The sequence below is a fragment of the Lathyrus oleraceus genome, chromosome 3, assembly GCF_024323335.1.
Source record: "Lathyrus oleraceus cultivar Zhongwan6 chromosome 3, CAAS_Psat_ZW6_1.0, whole genome shotgun sequence".
Lineage (NCBI taxonomy): Eukaryota > Viridiplantae > Streptophyta > Magnoliopsida > Fabales > Fabaceae > Lathyrus > Lathyrus oleraceus.
Window position 1 is genome coordinate 208,798,523 of NC_066581.1, and position 15,733 is coordinate 208,814,255.

Here is a 15,733-nt window from a genome sequence, read left to right on the forward strand (position 1 = left end):
TCCCTTTTCTTTATTTTTAGTATGTTTTATACCTTTTTCTCCCATTTCTTTAACCTTACATTTCTCCCATTTCTTTAACCTTACCAAAAAAAAATTGTGAGCTAAGACAACAGGGCATCTTGAATATTCAGGCTATAAGACAGGTTTATGACGGGATGTAAAAGACTTGGGAAAACTTTTTCTAAAAATCGATATTGTCTTAACACCGTAGGCTTCATGATTATAAGAGTCGATCCCGATACCACATATGTTGTGGCCCTAATTTTTATTTCAAATAAGTCCTTAAGTAGTTTATCCTTGCAGTCAGCTCCGACTTAAGCATTCTCTACGTAGGGGACCGATGAAAATAAGTGAATGATCACAAAAATTCCTGCTTTGTTCTCTAGTCGTATGAAAATTCGGGCTAGGTGACTCTCGCACGGTCATTTAACCCAGCAAAATAAAGACATTCGTGAAACATGCAGAAGAAAAAATATATATATATATATATATATATATATATATATATATATATATATATATATATATATATATATATATATATATATATATATGTAATGATATGCCTATTGCTGGTTGGTTCAAAGGTATCTAGTGCTGAACTTGGTAGGGTGGATTACGATCCAATCCCCCACAACTGCAAATTGGGCTAAGTAAAGGGGTTACACCAACTTATGTACCAGAGCCTCATGCTTAAGATCATAATCACTAACCAGTCACCTTACTATGAGTATGTACGGATAACGGGCTTAATGTGATTGCACCTGAATGAAAAGGACTTAAAGAAGACGAAAAGAAGGCATATGTATGGTGGGGTGATGTGGATTGATTTGTATAGGAACGAAGCCTATGACCGCATTTGCGAGAAGTGTCACTACAATATCCTTAGTTCGATTTGTTAGTACCTATCGATACATTCCCTGAATGAACTTATAAGCCTTTTTTGCCTTGAATTAACTTTGGTTGATACTGTTTTTCTTGCATGAGCTATAAAGAGTTTTGCTTGAGGACAAGCAAAGGTTTAAGTGTGGGAGAATTTGATCACACTGAATCACACCGTGTTTTTGACTCAGATTTCACATGTTTATTAGGTCTTTATTATCATTTTGCTTGTATTATGCTCTCTTTTATGTTGTTTTCAGATATTTAGCTCTTTCGGGACCCTTTTAGAAGAAACGAAGCAAAAAGACCAAAAATTAGGGTTTTTCGGCAAATATTGTACACATGGCGTTATGCATGGCGGCCGCTATAGGAGAAGCCATGACTCATCAGCCCTCAACCAGGAGGTAACCGCCACGATCCCATGAACTTACCCATTTCCACACATGGCAGGCGCCACCTTTGTATTCCACGTTCCCACTAACGAGAAGTTGAAGGGCACCATGGTCTTTGCAAGCTGCTGAATTCCTCTATCAATAGGTCGTTCTAGTTCATTTCCAAATCATCCAACTTAGTTTACAACACTAACACTATATTATCATCTGTAAAAGCGGTAATCCGTCACATCGAGATGTTATCGCACCTTAGTGATATTGAGTTGGAGCACTTCGATTTTGCTGTCGTCTTTATCTTCAGAGTCGAAGGTTTATTTTCCTTGTACCAGATTTAAAGCCTCCGTTTGGAGCAGGTTCTTATTTAATCGCTTTTATTTATTTTACTTGTCATGCTTTACTTTATTTAATTTCTCGCCACGCTTTACTTTATTTAATTCCTGTCATTGTCTTTACTTTATTTAATTTCTTGCCACGCTTTACTTTATTTAATTCCTGTCATTGTCTTTACTTTATTTAAATTTCTCACCATTATCTTTATTACTCGTTTTAATTACTTTATACGATTTACTTGTTCTTTACGCCTTACATTCCAAAACAACTTTTCATCATGATCAATATCGTTGTGTTTGTTTGTATTACCATGTCTGGCTAAATCTTTTAAAGGTTAGAATGTAAGGATCGCGGTTAAAGAGATGTTTCACATATTGAATCTGTAGAAATACTTTAAAGGCTGTTTTGATTTTTAATTTGAGTTTTCTGAAACAAACTTGGTTAGTTTTAACTACTCAAGGAGTGCGAAAGCACCCTGACTTAGTTAACTAGGAATTTTTATCACTTTAAGGAAAGACGATTTTTGAAACTGTTTTCGGACACGTTGATAGATTTAAAATCAGGAAACTCCTTGGGTAAACTTTCCAAATCAAAATCACTTTTCAACTAAGTTTACGAGTCTTATTTCTTAAAAATAAGTTTACTACTTTAGCGTTATATGCACCTTTTATAAGTGACAATCAAAGGCCTTAATTTAAGGGTAAACTCGGTTCTGAATACGCGAAAGCGACAGTTCCTGTTAAATGGATTATTTTCAAGAGTAGAAAATATTGCCCCATAAGTAGTTCTATTTAGACAATCGAAACATCGTTTAACCGACATGAAATACATTCAAACCTGTCTTTATCTGCAATGTATTTATTTTTTTTATTTGCTGTTATTTTGCAACATCAATATCTCTTTTATACCGCCTTAGATAAACATCGTAACAATAGTAATCGATAGATTGACGATTTGGTCTCTGTGGGATCGATATTCTTTTATATTACTCTAACACGATTCGTGCACCTGCGAACACAACGATCACCAGACATCAGAATACTCAAACTGGAGGCAAGTTATTACATTGGAGATGTCATTACTATGGAAAATATGGTCGTATAAAGCCTTTCTACTTCAAACTGTATGGCTATCCCAGGAATCCATCACAACCCATGGCTAATCAAATGGTAACTAATACGAGAAAGGAGTGGATACCTAAGTCTGTCAACACTAGTCTCATAGCTCACACCTCTCTTAGAGCTTCAGCTCGAGAAGACTGGTATTTTGGCAGTGGATGCTCTAGATGAAGGTGAGAAAAACAAGAAAGGGGGTTTGAATTGTTTTAGAAAAAATAAAAGCTTTTTCAAAAATAAGAACACACAGAATTTTATACTGGTTCGCTTAGAAAACAAAGTTACTCCAGTCCACCCGACCAAGGTGATTTCGCCTTCAAAAAGGACTTAATTCACTAATCTTAAAAGATTATACAACCAAACGTCTAAGAGAATGATCTCTTAGTCCTCTCAAGTATACAGACTACGCAAAGTCACTTGAGGAACAAAAACAATTTAGCAAAATAGATTTGTAATAGAAAGTGCTTCTAAGAGTAAGAAAGTATTACAGCAAAATGTTTGAGCAAGAGTTTTCATGTATGAGCAGCAACTCGTGAAAATTGAGAGAGAATATGAATAACTTTTTCTATGCGTTTTTGTTGTATCTCTCAATGAAGTAGGATGTCCTTTATATAGTAGTGAGAAGGACCGTTGGAGTGATGACAGAATATTGGTCTTTGATGAGCATTCAATGTCATTACTTCTGTGTTTCTTGCCATAACCATTTTGTCTCCCTGAATAACTTCTTTCTTAAAATACTTCATTTCCATATTGAGAAATTCTTTCCGTTACTCTTTCTGAATTTGATGAATCTTCATCAGAGTCTTGTTATATCGGAGTCATGCGTCAGAAGGAGATTATGTTGAAGTTTCATCAGAGCTTCTCAGAGTACTAGTCTTCTAGATCATCAGAACTAAGACCAGTGGATATTAGAGCTTATGGTTCTTTTTACTGTCTTGCTTTGCTCAGATTCAGAACTTCTTGGGCACATATCTTCCTCAGATGCGTCTGATCTTCTAGCACTTTGTATCTGATCAATGTTTGTATATGATAAAATGCTCAGAGTCCTTTGTTGCTGTTCAGAGTCCTGCACACTTAGAAAAATTTCGTTAGGGTGCCATTTTTGGTTTCATCCTTTGTTATCATCAAAATCCTGGAATTCTATTGTAGAACTAATTTTGTTCTTACAATCTCCCCCTTTTTGATGATGACAAAACAATCTTAATTTAGAGATGAAACATTTTTAGATAAGAGTTTTAGATCAGATGGAAGTGAGCTCCCCTTGAGATAAGTCTGGGAGTTTAGAAGTTTTTACCAGACCTTCCATGATATGGTGTTTTTAGCTACTCTCCTGGAAATTTCTAAGTCAAAAAGGTTATAAACAATGTTTGTAGAGTTCTGATAGGAGTTAGATATGTTTTCATCAGAGCTGTTTTTAGTTCTCCCCCTTTTTGTCAGAATAAAAAAGACTTAGTGAAAATGAAAGAGAAAAAGGATATAGAGATATATTCACATAGCAGGTACAGATGCCAGAAACACAGACAATAAACAAGCAAATCAAAGCAACAAGTAAAAGGAAAAGAACACATAAACAAGTCCTAGGTGCCTAAGGGTTTGGAGGTGGAGGCATCCTCTGGAGCAGCTGGATCAACAGATTCTGAATGTTGACATTTATTGAATCCTGTTGATCCAATCTGGCTCGGACTTCCTACTGTTCTTTCTGAAGTTCCTCAAGAGTATTTAGAACCAGAGGGACAAAAGTGGTGGACTCCCCCTGAGTCAGAGCATCATGTTCTACCCTGGTGGCAGACTCTGTAGCTAGACGTGCTTCTGCTTCAGCGGCAACTTTGGCTTGTGCTTCAGCTTCAGCGGCAGCAGCGACAGCAGCTAGAGCTTTAGCTTCAGCTTCCTTGATCCTTTGCAGTTCTTCTTGCTTGGCTTTCTCTTCTTCTTCTTTGCGGGCTCGCTCCTCAGCTTCTCTGGCTAGGCGCTCTTATAGTCTGATCTCAGCGTCTCTGATGAAGTCGTTACGGACTTATTCAGAGAGGCCCTTCAGCTTGAAGGCTTCAGAGGTCATCCAACTAATCACTCTGTTCCAGTGTGTCCTTACAACGGAAGGATCGTCACTGACGCTAGAGTTGATGGTCAGAGACTTGACCTTGTCAACTGAAGCTTCTGCAAACACCATTATTGCTTCCTCAAGGGTTGGAAGGGTGTTTTCAGGTTCAGAGGCTAGGGGTGGAGAAGTGGGAGGGCTTAGGTTGAGTGTGGGAGTTTGTGGTTCAACGGATGTATTTGGTGGAGGTATATCAGAGTTGGGTGGTTGTGTTTCAGCGTGAATTGTTTCAGATGGTGGAGGGTCAGATGTGGTTGTGTTTGGTTCTTCTATGGGTGATGAGGTGACTTCTGGTTCAGGAATGGATTGTGTTGGCTGTTGAGAGGCTAGAGCATGTGTTTGAAGCTGAGCCAGAGTTGGAGAGTGAGGGTCAGATTGTTCAGTATCTGTGGAAATGTTATAGTAGGGTGGTGATTCTGGAGAAGAAGATGAAGAGGGTGAGGTTGTTTCGTTTAGCATTTCTGCTTCCGAAAGGGGTAAAGAGGTGGTGGCTAGGTTAAATTTTTTAGAAGGTTGGTTAGATGGTCTGGTGGTTGAGGGAGGAGTATCTGAGTTGGTATATATGGGTGTTGGTTGAGGGATAGAGGAAGCAATAGGCTTAATTTGTACAGAAGGAGCGAGAGAAACAGACTTACCAGAAGATCCAGTCAGAGGTACTGGAGGTCTTGATCCAGAGGATTCTCCCAGCTTCGCTTTCTTCGCTTGCTTTGCCTTCTCAGATGGTCCTCATGGTCGCTTCAAGAAGTTGGGAGAATATTCTGGCAGCTGGCTTAAGTTGAAATCTGAGAACTCTACTCCTTGCTTTCGCAGATCATCTAAGTAATACAAGATTACCTCTGGAGGGTCGATCTTTAAGAACAGATAGAGTCCATTTGGAATCTTTCTCTGATCTTTAAGAGCATCCCAAGAGGTGTCCAGAGTAGGTTTGACCCTTACTTGATCCAGAATCCCCATGCTCTTCAGATTGCGGGCGTTCAAAGCTTTTCCAGTATCTATCATCACGTCTTCCATGAGTCTGAACTTTATCAGATGATCCACGAGACCGCTTTCAATCAGAACGTCAGAGATCAACCTCTCCAAAGGGATGTAGTTTTTGGGCTTCATGTTGTTTCTTATATCTCTTACAGAGTCTCTGAGGTACTTGAAGAGGAGTGTCGGAAGGCAGAGCTTCAGACCCTTGTGGATGTAGTACAGGATGCACTTCTGGTCTGTGTTGATATAGTATGAGGAGTTGGAAGCTGGGCGATGATGGATTGTGCCCAAGATGATCTTCAGCCAGACCCGGAGGTTCTGATGTAGTTCCTTGTTCTTGGAGTGTTTGCCTTCAGCGTTCTGTTGGAAGATTGTTGGATTAATCTCATGGGACAGATACTTTGCCCTAGGATTAATGTTGTAAATTCTTCTTCCTCCAGCTTTCTCCATGCCCAGAAGAGCAACAATGGACTTCTCAGTGATTACCATCTTGACTCCCAGAATGTAGGAGACGATGTAGTGATCGTTAGCGTCAGCGAATCTCCAGAATTCCTTAACCAGGTTTGTGTAAACTTGACCATAGAGACGTTGGAAGTCGTTTCCCCAACCTTGATTCTGCAGTTCTTCAGTGAGGTCAACACCGTTCCTTCGCATGTTTTCAAAATCCACCAGTGATTCACACAAAACTTCTAGTTTCTCAAAAGGTGTTGCAAGGTTGATATGAGGCTCACGATCAAGAATGTGAGGTTCTTTGTAGATGGGAGTTGAGACAACATCGGTAACTGCTGGGTTTGGGTTGCTTGAACTTGGAGCTCGTTCGTTGGAATTCATCTGTTGAGAGAAGTTATACACTGATTGTTGTTGGGAATCCATGAATATTATTGATGAACTGAGTTGAAGGTTGAAGAACTTGAATGCACGCTGCAGGAATGCCTTGAGGGAGAAAAGAACTTGCAAGAAGGTTAAGCGTGTTTGTGAGAGTGAAAAGTGTGCAATGTGTGAAGAGAAGAGTTTAAATACCCTAATTAGGGTGCATGCAAAACGACACACAAAACATGAGTTTAGCACAAAAACCAAGTATGCACGTTAGAGGGAAAAATGATTACAGCTTATAAATGATGTCTAATCCTAACAGTCAGTACACTGCTCGAGGAGATCTCAAGAGACTGTTTCTTGATTACTGCTAGACAGCTGTCTAGAAGTTCCAATGCCAGACGCAAGGTGCTCCACGTGTTTGCTCTATCTGATCTCCAGGAATACCAAATGGTTGGTTCCTGGAGATTTCTAACTCAGATGACTTCTAACTTGGTAGGAGTATCAGAGTCAGATGCATAATCCACTTTGTTTACATCAGAATCTTATTTTGCTCATTCAAAGGCACATTTTATTCAGGACAGTTTTGAATGTTTAGATTCTTTAAGATGAAGAGGAATCTATCTTCAGCAAGTGGTTTGGTAAAGATGTTAGCCCATTGATGGTCTGTATCAATGAATTTCAACATTACTACCCCTTTCTGAACATAGTCTCTAATGAAATGATGTTTTATTTCTATGTGCTTAGCTCTGGAGTGCAAAATAGAATTCTTGCTTAAACAAATGGCAGCAGTATTGTCACAGAAGATAGGAATGTTACTCTCAAAGATTTGAAGATCCTCTAGTTGATTCTTCATCCAGAGCATCTGGGTAGTGCACAGTGATGCTGAAATGTATTCCGCTTCTGCAGTAGACAGGGCTATGGTTGATTGGCTTTTGATGGCCCAGGATATTAGATTCTTTCCCAAGAGCTGACAATTTCCTGATGTACTTTTTTGTTCCACTCTGTCTCCTGCGTAATCTGCATCACAAAAACCAGATAGTCTATACTCTTATGTTTTCTCATACATCAGGCCCAGGTTAGGAGTTCCTTTCAGATATCTGAGAATTCTCTTAACTGCTGTTAAATGAGATTCTCTAGGATCTGATTGGAATCTGGAACAGAGACAAACGCTAAATAGAATATCAGGACGTGTAGCAGTCAGATAGAAAAGAGAGCCTATCATACCACAATAGAGCTTCTGACAAACCTTTTGACTAACTTCTTCTTTTTCAAGAATTCAAGTTGGATGCATGGGTGTCTTAGCAGATTTGCATTCAGCCATTTCAAATTTCTTCAGAATGTCTTTTATGTATTTACTTTGATGAACGTAGGTGGCTTCTGAAGCTTGATTAATCTGAATTCCTAGAAAGAACTTTAGTTCTTGCATTAAGCTCATTTCGAATTCTGCCTGCATTAACTCAGAGAATTCTTGACATACAAAGGCATTAGCTGAACCAAAAATGATATCATCAACGTATATCTGGCATATCATGAGATCATTATTAATGTTTTTACAGAAGAGTGTAGAGTCAACTTTCCCTCTGATAAAATCATGTTCCAGAAGAAAATTATTTAATCTTTCATACCAAGCTCTGGGAGCTTGTTTTAGTCCATATAAAGATTTTTTAAGTTTAAAAACATGTTCTGGACAATTTGAATTTTCAAAACCTGGAGGTTGGTTGACATACATTTCTTCTGATATATAACCATTTACAAATGCGCTCTTGACATCCATTTGATACAGTTTGATAGAATGATTTATAGCAAATGAAACAAGTAGGCGAATAGATTCTAACCTGGCGACTGGGGCAAAGGTTTCATTGTAGTCAATGCCTTCTTGTTGACTATACCCTTGAGCCACCAGTCGAGCTTTGTTTCTGACAACTTCTCCTTTCTCATTCAGCTTGTTTCTGAACACCCATCTGGTTCCGATAATGTGAGTACCTTTAGGTTTAGGAACAAGATCCCAGACGTCATTCTTTGTGAATTGATCTAGCTCTTCTTGCATGGCTAGAACCCAGTCGCTATCTTGAAGTGCCCCATCAGAGGAAGTAGGCTCGATCAGAGATACTAGTCCCAGAGGAGTTTCTTCAGGTGCCTTGAAGGTTGACCTAGTTCGGATAGGTTCATCCTTGTTTCCTAGAATCAGCTCTTCAGATATGTTGAGGAGACTTTTAGCTTTCTTTGGGATTGTTGGGGATTTAGTTCTTTCTGAGGTTTAAGTGGCAGTTGCTTCAGGAGCTTTGATCTTCTCGTCAGAACCTGCAAGAGTAATCTCCAGATCTGCAAGTTTTTCAACTAGCTTTGACTTTTCAGGGTCAAGCTTATCATCAAATCTGACATGAATTGATTCTTCCATAATTTTGGTTTCTGTATTGTATACTCTGTAGCATTTAGAGCGTTCTGAGTATCCTAACATAATACCTTGTTGTGCTTTAGAATCAAACTTGTTCAGATGTTCTTTAGTATTTAGAATAAAGCAGGAACATCCAAAAGGATGAAAATAAGAAATGCTAGGTTTTCTACCTTTACACAGTTCATAGGGAGTCTTCTCCAGAATAGGTCTTATGGAGATTCTATTCTGAATATAACACACTGTATTTACTGCTTCAGCCCAAAAGTGCTTAGCCACATTTGTTTCGTTGATCACGGTTCTAGCCATCTCTTGGAGTGTCCTATTCTTCCTCTCTACAACTCCATTTTGTTGTGGAGTTCTAGGGCAAGAGAAATCATGGGATATTCCATTAGAGTCAAATAATTCCTCAAAAAATTTATTTTCAAATTCCCCACCATGATCACTTCTGACTTTGATGATTTTAGAGTCAAATTCATTTTGCACTTTGGAACAAAAGCTAGTGAATACAGAGTGAGACTCACTCTTGTGCTTTAAGAATTTTACCCATGTCCAGCGACTAAAATCATCAACAATGACTAGTCCATATTTCTTTCCATTGACTGATGCTATTTTCACAGGACCAAATAAGTCAATGTGAAGAAGTTCCAGAGGCTTAGAGGTAGAAACAATATTTTTCTTTTTAAAAGATGATTTTGAAAATTTTCCTTTCTGACATGCTTCACATAGAGCATCTGAAGAAAACTTCAGCTTAGGTAGACCTCTGACTAACTCGAGTTTATTTAGCTGAGATAACTTTCTCATGCTAATGTGGCCCAAGCGTTTATGCCATACCCATTGCTCTTCGTGAGCAGAGATCAAACATTTCACATTTTGTTCTTTTAAATCCGAAAGATTTATTTTATAAATATTGTTTTTCCTCTTGCCAGTGAATAGGACAGATCCATTGTTTTGATTTATGGCTTTACATGTTTTTTGATTGAAGATTACATCATACCCGTTATCACTTAATTGACTTATTGATAACAGATTATGCATTAATCCTTCTACATAGAGAACATCAGATATAGAGGGAAGAGTACCATTACCAATAGTTCCAGAGCCTCTGATCCTTCCTTTCTGATCTCCTCTGAAGCCTACGAATCCAGCGTCTTTAAGTTCCAGGTTTTGGAACATATATTTTCTTCCCGTCATGTGTCGCGAGCATCCAGAGTCCAAGTACCATGATTGGTGTTTTAACTCTACTGCATAAGATATCTGCAACATAAACAATCTTATCCTTTGGTACCCATAATCTTTTGGGTCCTTTGTGATTAGTTTTCCCAGAGTTCTTAACACTTTGGGTTTTCTAGCATTATTAAATCGTTGTGCTTGTGTATGTGTATAGTGATAGGAAAATGGAGATTTAGGTTGGTCATTAGTAGAAGTTTTATCTTCACTAGGATCATACCCAATTCCTATTCTATTGTTCTGACTGACCCATAAATCATGGATGTCATTCTGCTCCTCTCTATCCCATTTTTCAGAAACTTTTGAAAAGATTTTTCATATTCATAAATTATTATGTTTGAAGTTTATGGAGCTTGAGATAACGCTTCTTCAAGTTTTGAGCAATTTTTCTTTGTTGAATCTCTTTCTAATATCAAGGTTCTGTTTTCATCTTTTAGTTCTAAAATTGTTATCTCAAGTTTGCCACATTCTTCTAGTGTTTCTTCAAGCACACCTTTTATAGCTTTAAATTTTTGTTTGAGTTTCTGATATGAGTTTAGAGTTTCAGATAGGCATGATTCTAGGTCAGATCGAGAAAGTTCAGAAAATACCTCTTCAGATTCAAATTCTTCATATGAAGTGTTCTTGGAGGTGTTAGCCATGAGTGCCACATTTTCCTGTTCATCAGAGTCTGATTTTGATGAGTCAGATTCACTGTCGTCCAGGTAGCCATCAGTCCCCTTTTGCTTCTGAAAGAATTTTTCTTGAAGTTCTCTTTTCTGGAACTGTCTTTCTTCAACTTGGGACATTCGTTTCTGTAATGACCTATTTCCTTACATTCATAACATGTAACATCTTTGTTAGATTTACGTTTTGAGGTTGATTCTGATCGATCTCCTTTGGATCTTGGTTTTCTGAAGCTGGTATTCCTTTTTCTCCAGAGTTGCTTTACTCTTCTAGTCATAAGGGATAATTCTTCCTCATCGTCAGAATCTTCTTTTTCAGAGTCATCAATGTCTTCTTCTTCGGCCTGGAAGGCTTTGTTTCTGTCAGACTTGCGCCTTTCAGATTTGGACTTTAGTGCTACAGACTTGATCTTCTTCTGAGGCTCATCTTCCTCCAGTTCTATCTCATGACTTCTGAGTGAACTGACAAGTTCTTCAAGGCTGATGTTGTTCAGATCCTTTGATAACTTTAAAGTTGTTACCATGGGTCTCCACTTCTTTGGCAAGCTTCTGACTATCTTTTTGACATAGTCCGCAATTGTATATCCTTTATCTAGCACTTTGAGACCTGCAATTAAAGTTTAAAATCTAGAAAACACTACCTCTACAACTTCATCATCCTCCATTTTGAAGGCTTCATATTTCTGGATTAGAGCCAGAGCCTTTGTTTCTTTGACTTGAGAGTTTCCTTCATGAGTCATCTTCAGGGAGTCAAGTATTTCTTTAGTTGTTTCCCTGTTGGTGATTTTTTCGTACTCATTGTAGGATATGGCATTGAGAAGTATCAATTTGGCCTTGTGATGATTCTTGAATTCACGCTTCTGATCATCTGTCATTTTGCTTCTGGGGATAAAAACTCCAGCATCTATTACAGGTCGTATGTATCCAACTGTGACAATGTCCCAGAGATCAGCGTCATAGCCCAGAAATAAACTTTCAATTCTATCTTTCCAGTAATCAAATTTCTCTCCATCAAAGACTGGAGGCTTAACGTTGTAACTATCTCTTTCATTGGTGTTGGCCATAGTTTTTCTCGTTCTGGATCTCTCTACACTGTTAAGTTTTTATTAGAAAATCAATAACAGAGCCGAAGCTCTGATACCAACTGAAGGTGAGAAAAACAAGAAAGGGGGGTTTGAATTGTTTTAGAAAAAATAAAAGCTTTTTCAAAAATAAGAACAGACAGAATTTTATACTGGTTCACTTAGAAAACAAAGCTACTCCAGTCCACCCGGCCAAGGTGATTTCGCCTTCAAAAAGGACTTAATTCACTAATCTTGAAAGATTATACAACCAAACGTCTAAGAGAATAATCTCTTAGTCCTCTCAAGTATACAGACTACGCAGAGTCACTTGAGAAACAAAAACAATTTAGCAAAATAGATTTGTAATAGAAAGTGCTTCTAAGAGTAAGCAAGTATTACAACGAAATGTTTGAGCAAGAGTTTTCACGCATGAGCAGCAGCTCATGAAAATTGAGAGAGAATATGAATAACTTTTTTGTGCGTTGTTGTTGTATCTCTCAATGAAGTAGGTTGTCCTTTATATAGTAGTGAGAAGGACCGTTAGAGTGATGACAAAACATTGGTCTTTGATGAGCATTCAATGTCATTACTTCTGTGTTTCTTGCCATAACCATTTTGTCTCCCTGAATAACTTCTTTCTTAAAATACTTCATTTCCATATTGAGAAATTCTTTCCGTTACTCTTTCTGAATTTGGTGAATCTTCATCAGAGTCTTGTTATATCGGAGTCATGCGTCAGAAGGAGATTATGTTGAAGTTTCATCAGAGCTTCTCAGAGTACTAGTCTTCTAGATCATCAGAACTAAGACCAGTGGATGTTAGAGCTTATGGTTCTTTTTACTGTCTTGCTTTGCTTAGATTTAGAACTTCTTGGGCGCACTTCTTCCTCAGATGCGTCTGATCTTCTAGCACTTTGTAACTGATCAATGTTTGTATCTGATAAAATGCTCAGAGTCCTTTGTTGCTGTTCAGAGTCCTGCACACTTAGAAAATTTTTGTTAGGGTGCCATTTTTGGTTTCATCCTTTGTTATCATCAAAATCCTGGAATTCTATTGTAGAACTAATTTTGTTCTTACACTAGACACATGACATGTGTCAATAAGTTCTTGGAGAACATCAAGTCCTACTCAACCGGTTATGTCACTTTTTGAGATGGGGCTAAAGATGAAATTAAAGGAGTTGGAAGTTTAGCCTGTACAGGACTTCCAAGTCTTGATAATGTCTTGTTGGTAAAAGGTCTGGCTGCAAATTTGATTAGTATCAGTCAGCTATGTGATGAGGTTCTTAAAGTTAATTTCACAAAATCCAAGTGTTTGGTCACTGATTAGAAAAGTGAAGTTCTAATGAAGGGAGTTAGGTCTAAGGGTAACTCTTACTTGTGGACATCTCAAGAAATTAACTGCTCTTCGACATGCTTGATATCCAAAGAAGATGAAGTCAACCCGTGGCACCAAAAACTTGGACATCTACATCTGAAAGGCATGAAAAGATTATTTCAAAAGAAGCCATCAGAGGTATTCCTAAGCTCAAGATTGAAGAGGGTAAATTTGTGGTGAGTGTCAAATTAGGAAGCAAACCAAGATGTCACATCCTAAGTTACAACATCAACCCACTTCAAAAGTTTTGGAACATATTCATATGGACTTAATGAGGCCTATGCAGGCCGAGAGCCTTGGTGGGAAAAGGTATGCATATGTAGTTGTTGATGATTTTTCAAGATTCACTTCATCAAGGAAAAATCAGATGTCTTTGAGGTTTTCAAAGATTTATGTCAAAGTTTTCAAAGAGATAAGGAATATGATATTGTCAGGATTAGAAGTAACCATGGGAAGGATTTTGAAAATAGAAAATTTACTGAATTTTACTCCTCTGAAGGTATTGGTCATGAGTTCTCTTCTCCCTTCACCCCTCAGTAAAACGAAGTTGTTGAATGCAAGAACATGGCACTATAAGAATCATCTAGAGTCATGCTTCATGCCAAGCAACTTCCCTACCATTCTTAGGCTGAAGCAATAAATACTGCTTGCTATATTCATAATATAGTCACTCTAAGAACTGGTACTTCAGCCACTCTTTATGAACTGTGGAAAGGAAGGAAGCTTAATGTCGAATACTTTCATGTATTTGGAAGAAAATGCTATATTTTGACTGATCGTAAGCAAAGAAGAAAGATGGATCCCAAGAGTGATGAAGGAATATTTATGGGGTACTCTACAAATAATAGAGCCTATAGAGTGTTTAATTCCAAAACCAAAGTCATGATGGAATCCATCAACATTGTAGTGGATGATAAGATCACTGAAAAAGGGACTGATGTTGATGAAGATGTTGGGAAATTATTTTAGCAGATTGACACTTCTGAAAATGAGGGAGTTATTGAGTCAGACAATGAACCAGGAGACACTGAACCAGACAACCATCAAGTCAACAAAGGTCCCTCTATCAGAATTCAGAAAGATCATCCCACATAACTCGTTATTGGAAATCTTAATGAAGGGGTCACCACTAGATCTAGAGATGTGATATCAAATAATTGGGTTGTCTCAAAGTTTGAATCTAAAAATGTGAAGAAGCCTTGACTGATGAATTTTGGATTAATGATATGCAAGAAGAACTAGGGCAGTTTATAAGAAATGAAGTATGAGACTTAGTTCCTAGGCCTAAAGGAATGAATGTTATTGGGACAAAATGGATCTACAAGAACAAATCAGACGAAAGAGGAATTGTGACCAAAAACAAGGCTAGACTTGTTGCTCAAGGACGCACTCAAATTGAAGGGGTTGATTTTGATGAGACTTTTGCTCCTATTGCTCGCCTTGAGTCAATAAGACTACTTTTTGGTGTGGTTTTTTTGCTTAAATTTAAGTTATTTCAAATGGATGTGAAAACTGCCTTCTTAAATGGGTACTTGAATGAAGAAGTCTATGTTGAAAAACCCAAAGGGTTCATATATCCTAACTTTCCAGATCAAGTTTACAAACTAAGGAAAACTCTCTATGGATTAAAGCAAGCACCTAGTGCCTTGTATGAAAGGCTAACTGAGTTCCTTGTAAAAAACAGATATATGAAATGAGGAACAAACAAGACACTGTTTATTACAGAAGAGCATGGTAAACTCATGATAGCTCAAATATATATTGATGACATTATGTTTTGAGGAATGTCTAACTAGATGGTCCAACATTTTGTCAGAAAGATGCAATCTGAATTTGAAATGAGTCTTGTTGGTGAATTGACTTACTTTCTTAGGCTCCAAGTCAAACAAATGGATGACATTATCTTTATCTCTAAAAGCAAGTATGCTAGGAGTATAGTAAAAAAGTTTGGCATGGAAAATGCTAGTCATAAAAGGACACCTGCACCAACCCACTTGAAATTGACTAAAGATGAAAAAGGTGTAAATATGGATCAAAATCTGTACAAGAGCATGATTGGGAGTTTGTTGTATCTTACAGCTAGCAGACCTGGAATTACATTTGCTGTAGGAGTATGTGTGAGGTATCAGTCTGAATCCAAAATAAGGCATATTACTCAAGTGAAAAGGATTATGAAGTACATCAATGGAACCAGTGACTACTAAATGTTGTATTCTCATAATGCAAATTCCTTGCTTATAGGATATTATGATGCAGATTGGGTAGGCAGTGCCGATGATAGGAAGAGCACTTCTGGAGGATGTTTCTTCTTGGGAAATAATCTCATATCTTGGTTCAGCAAGAAGTAAAATAGCGTGTCTTTATCTATGGCTGAGGTTGAATATAATGCAACAGGAAGCAGTT

The 15,733-nt window shown here is 37.8% G+C and overlaps 2 protein-coding genes across 2 annotated transcripts; one reads left to right on the top strand and one right to left on the bottom strand.

The window, feature by feature from the left end:
- Positions 1-4,406: 4,406 nt before the first annotated feature.
- LOC127130458 (proline-rich receptor-like protein kinase PERK8) lies at positions 4,407-5,273 on the bottom strand. The gene is made up of 2 exons (XM_051059465.1): positions 4,788-5,273; positions 4,407-4,607 (listed from the first exon to the last, which is right to left on the bottom strand). Exons 1-2 carry the CDS (start codon positions 5,271-5,273, stop codon positions 4,407-4,409), a joined length of 687 nt encoding a protein of 228 aa, XP_050915422.1.
- Positions 5,274-15,126: 9,853 nt separating this feature from the next.
- Positions 15,127-15,534, top strand: LOC127130459 (uncharacterized mitochondrial protein AtMg00810-like). The gene has a single exon (XM_051059466.1). The coding sequence runs from the start codon at positions 15,127-15,129 to the stop codon at positions 15,532-15,534; it is 408 nt and encodes a 135-aa protein (XP_050915423.1).
- The last annotated feature ends 199 nt before the right edge of the window (positions 15,535-15,733 follow it).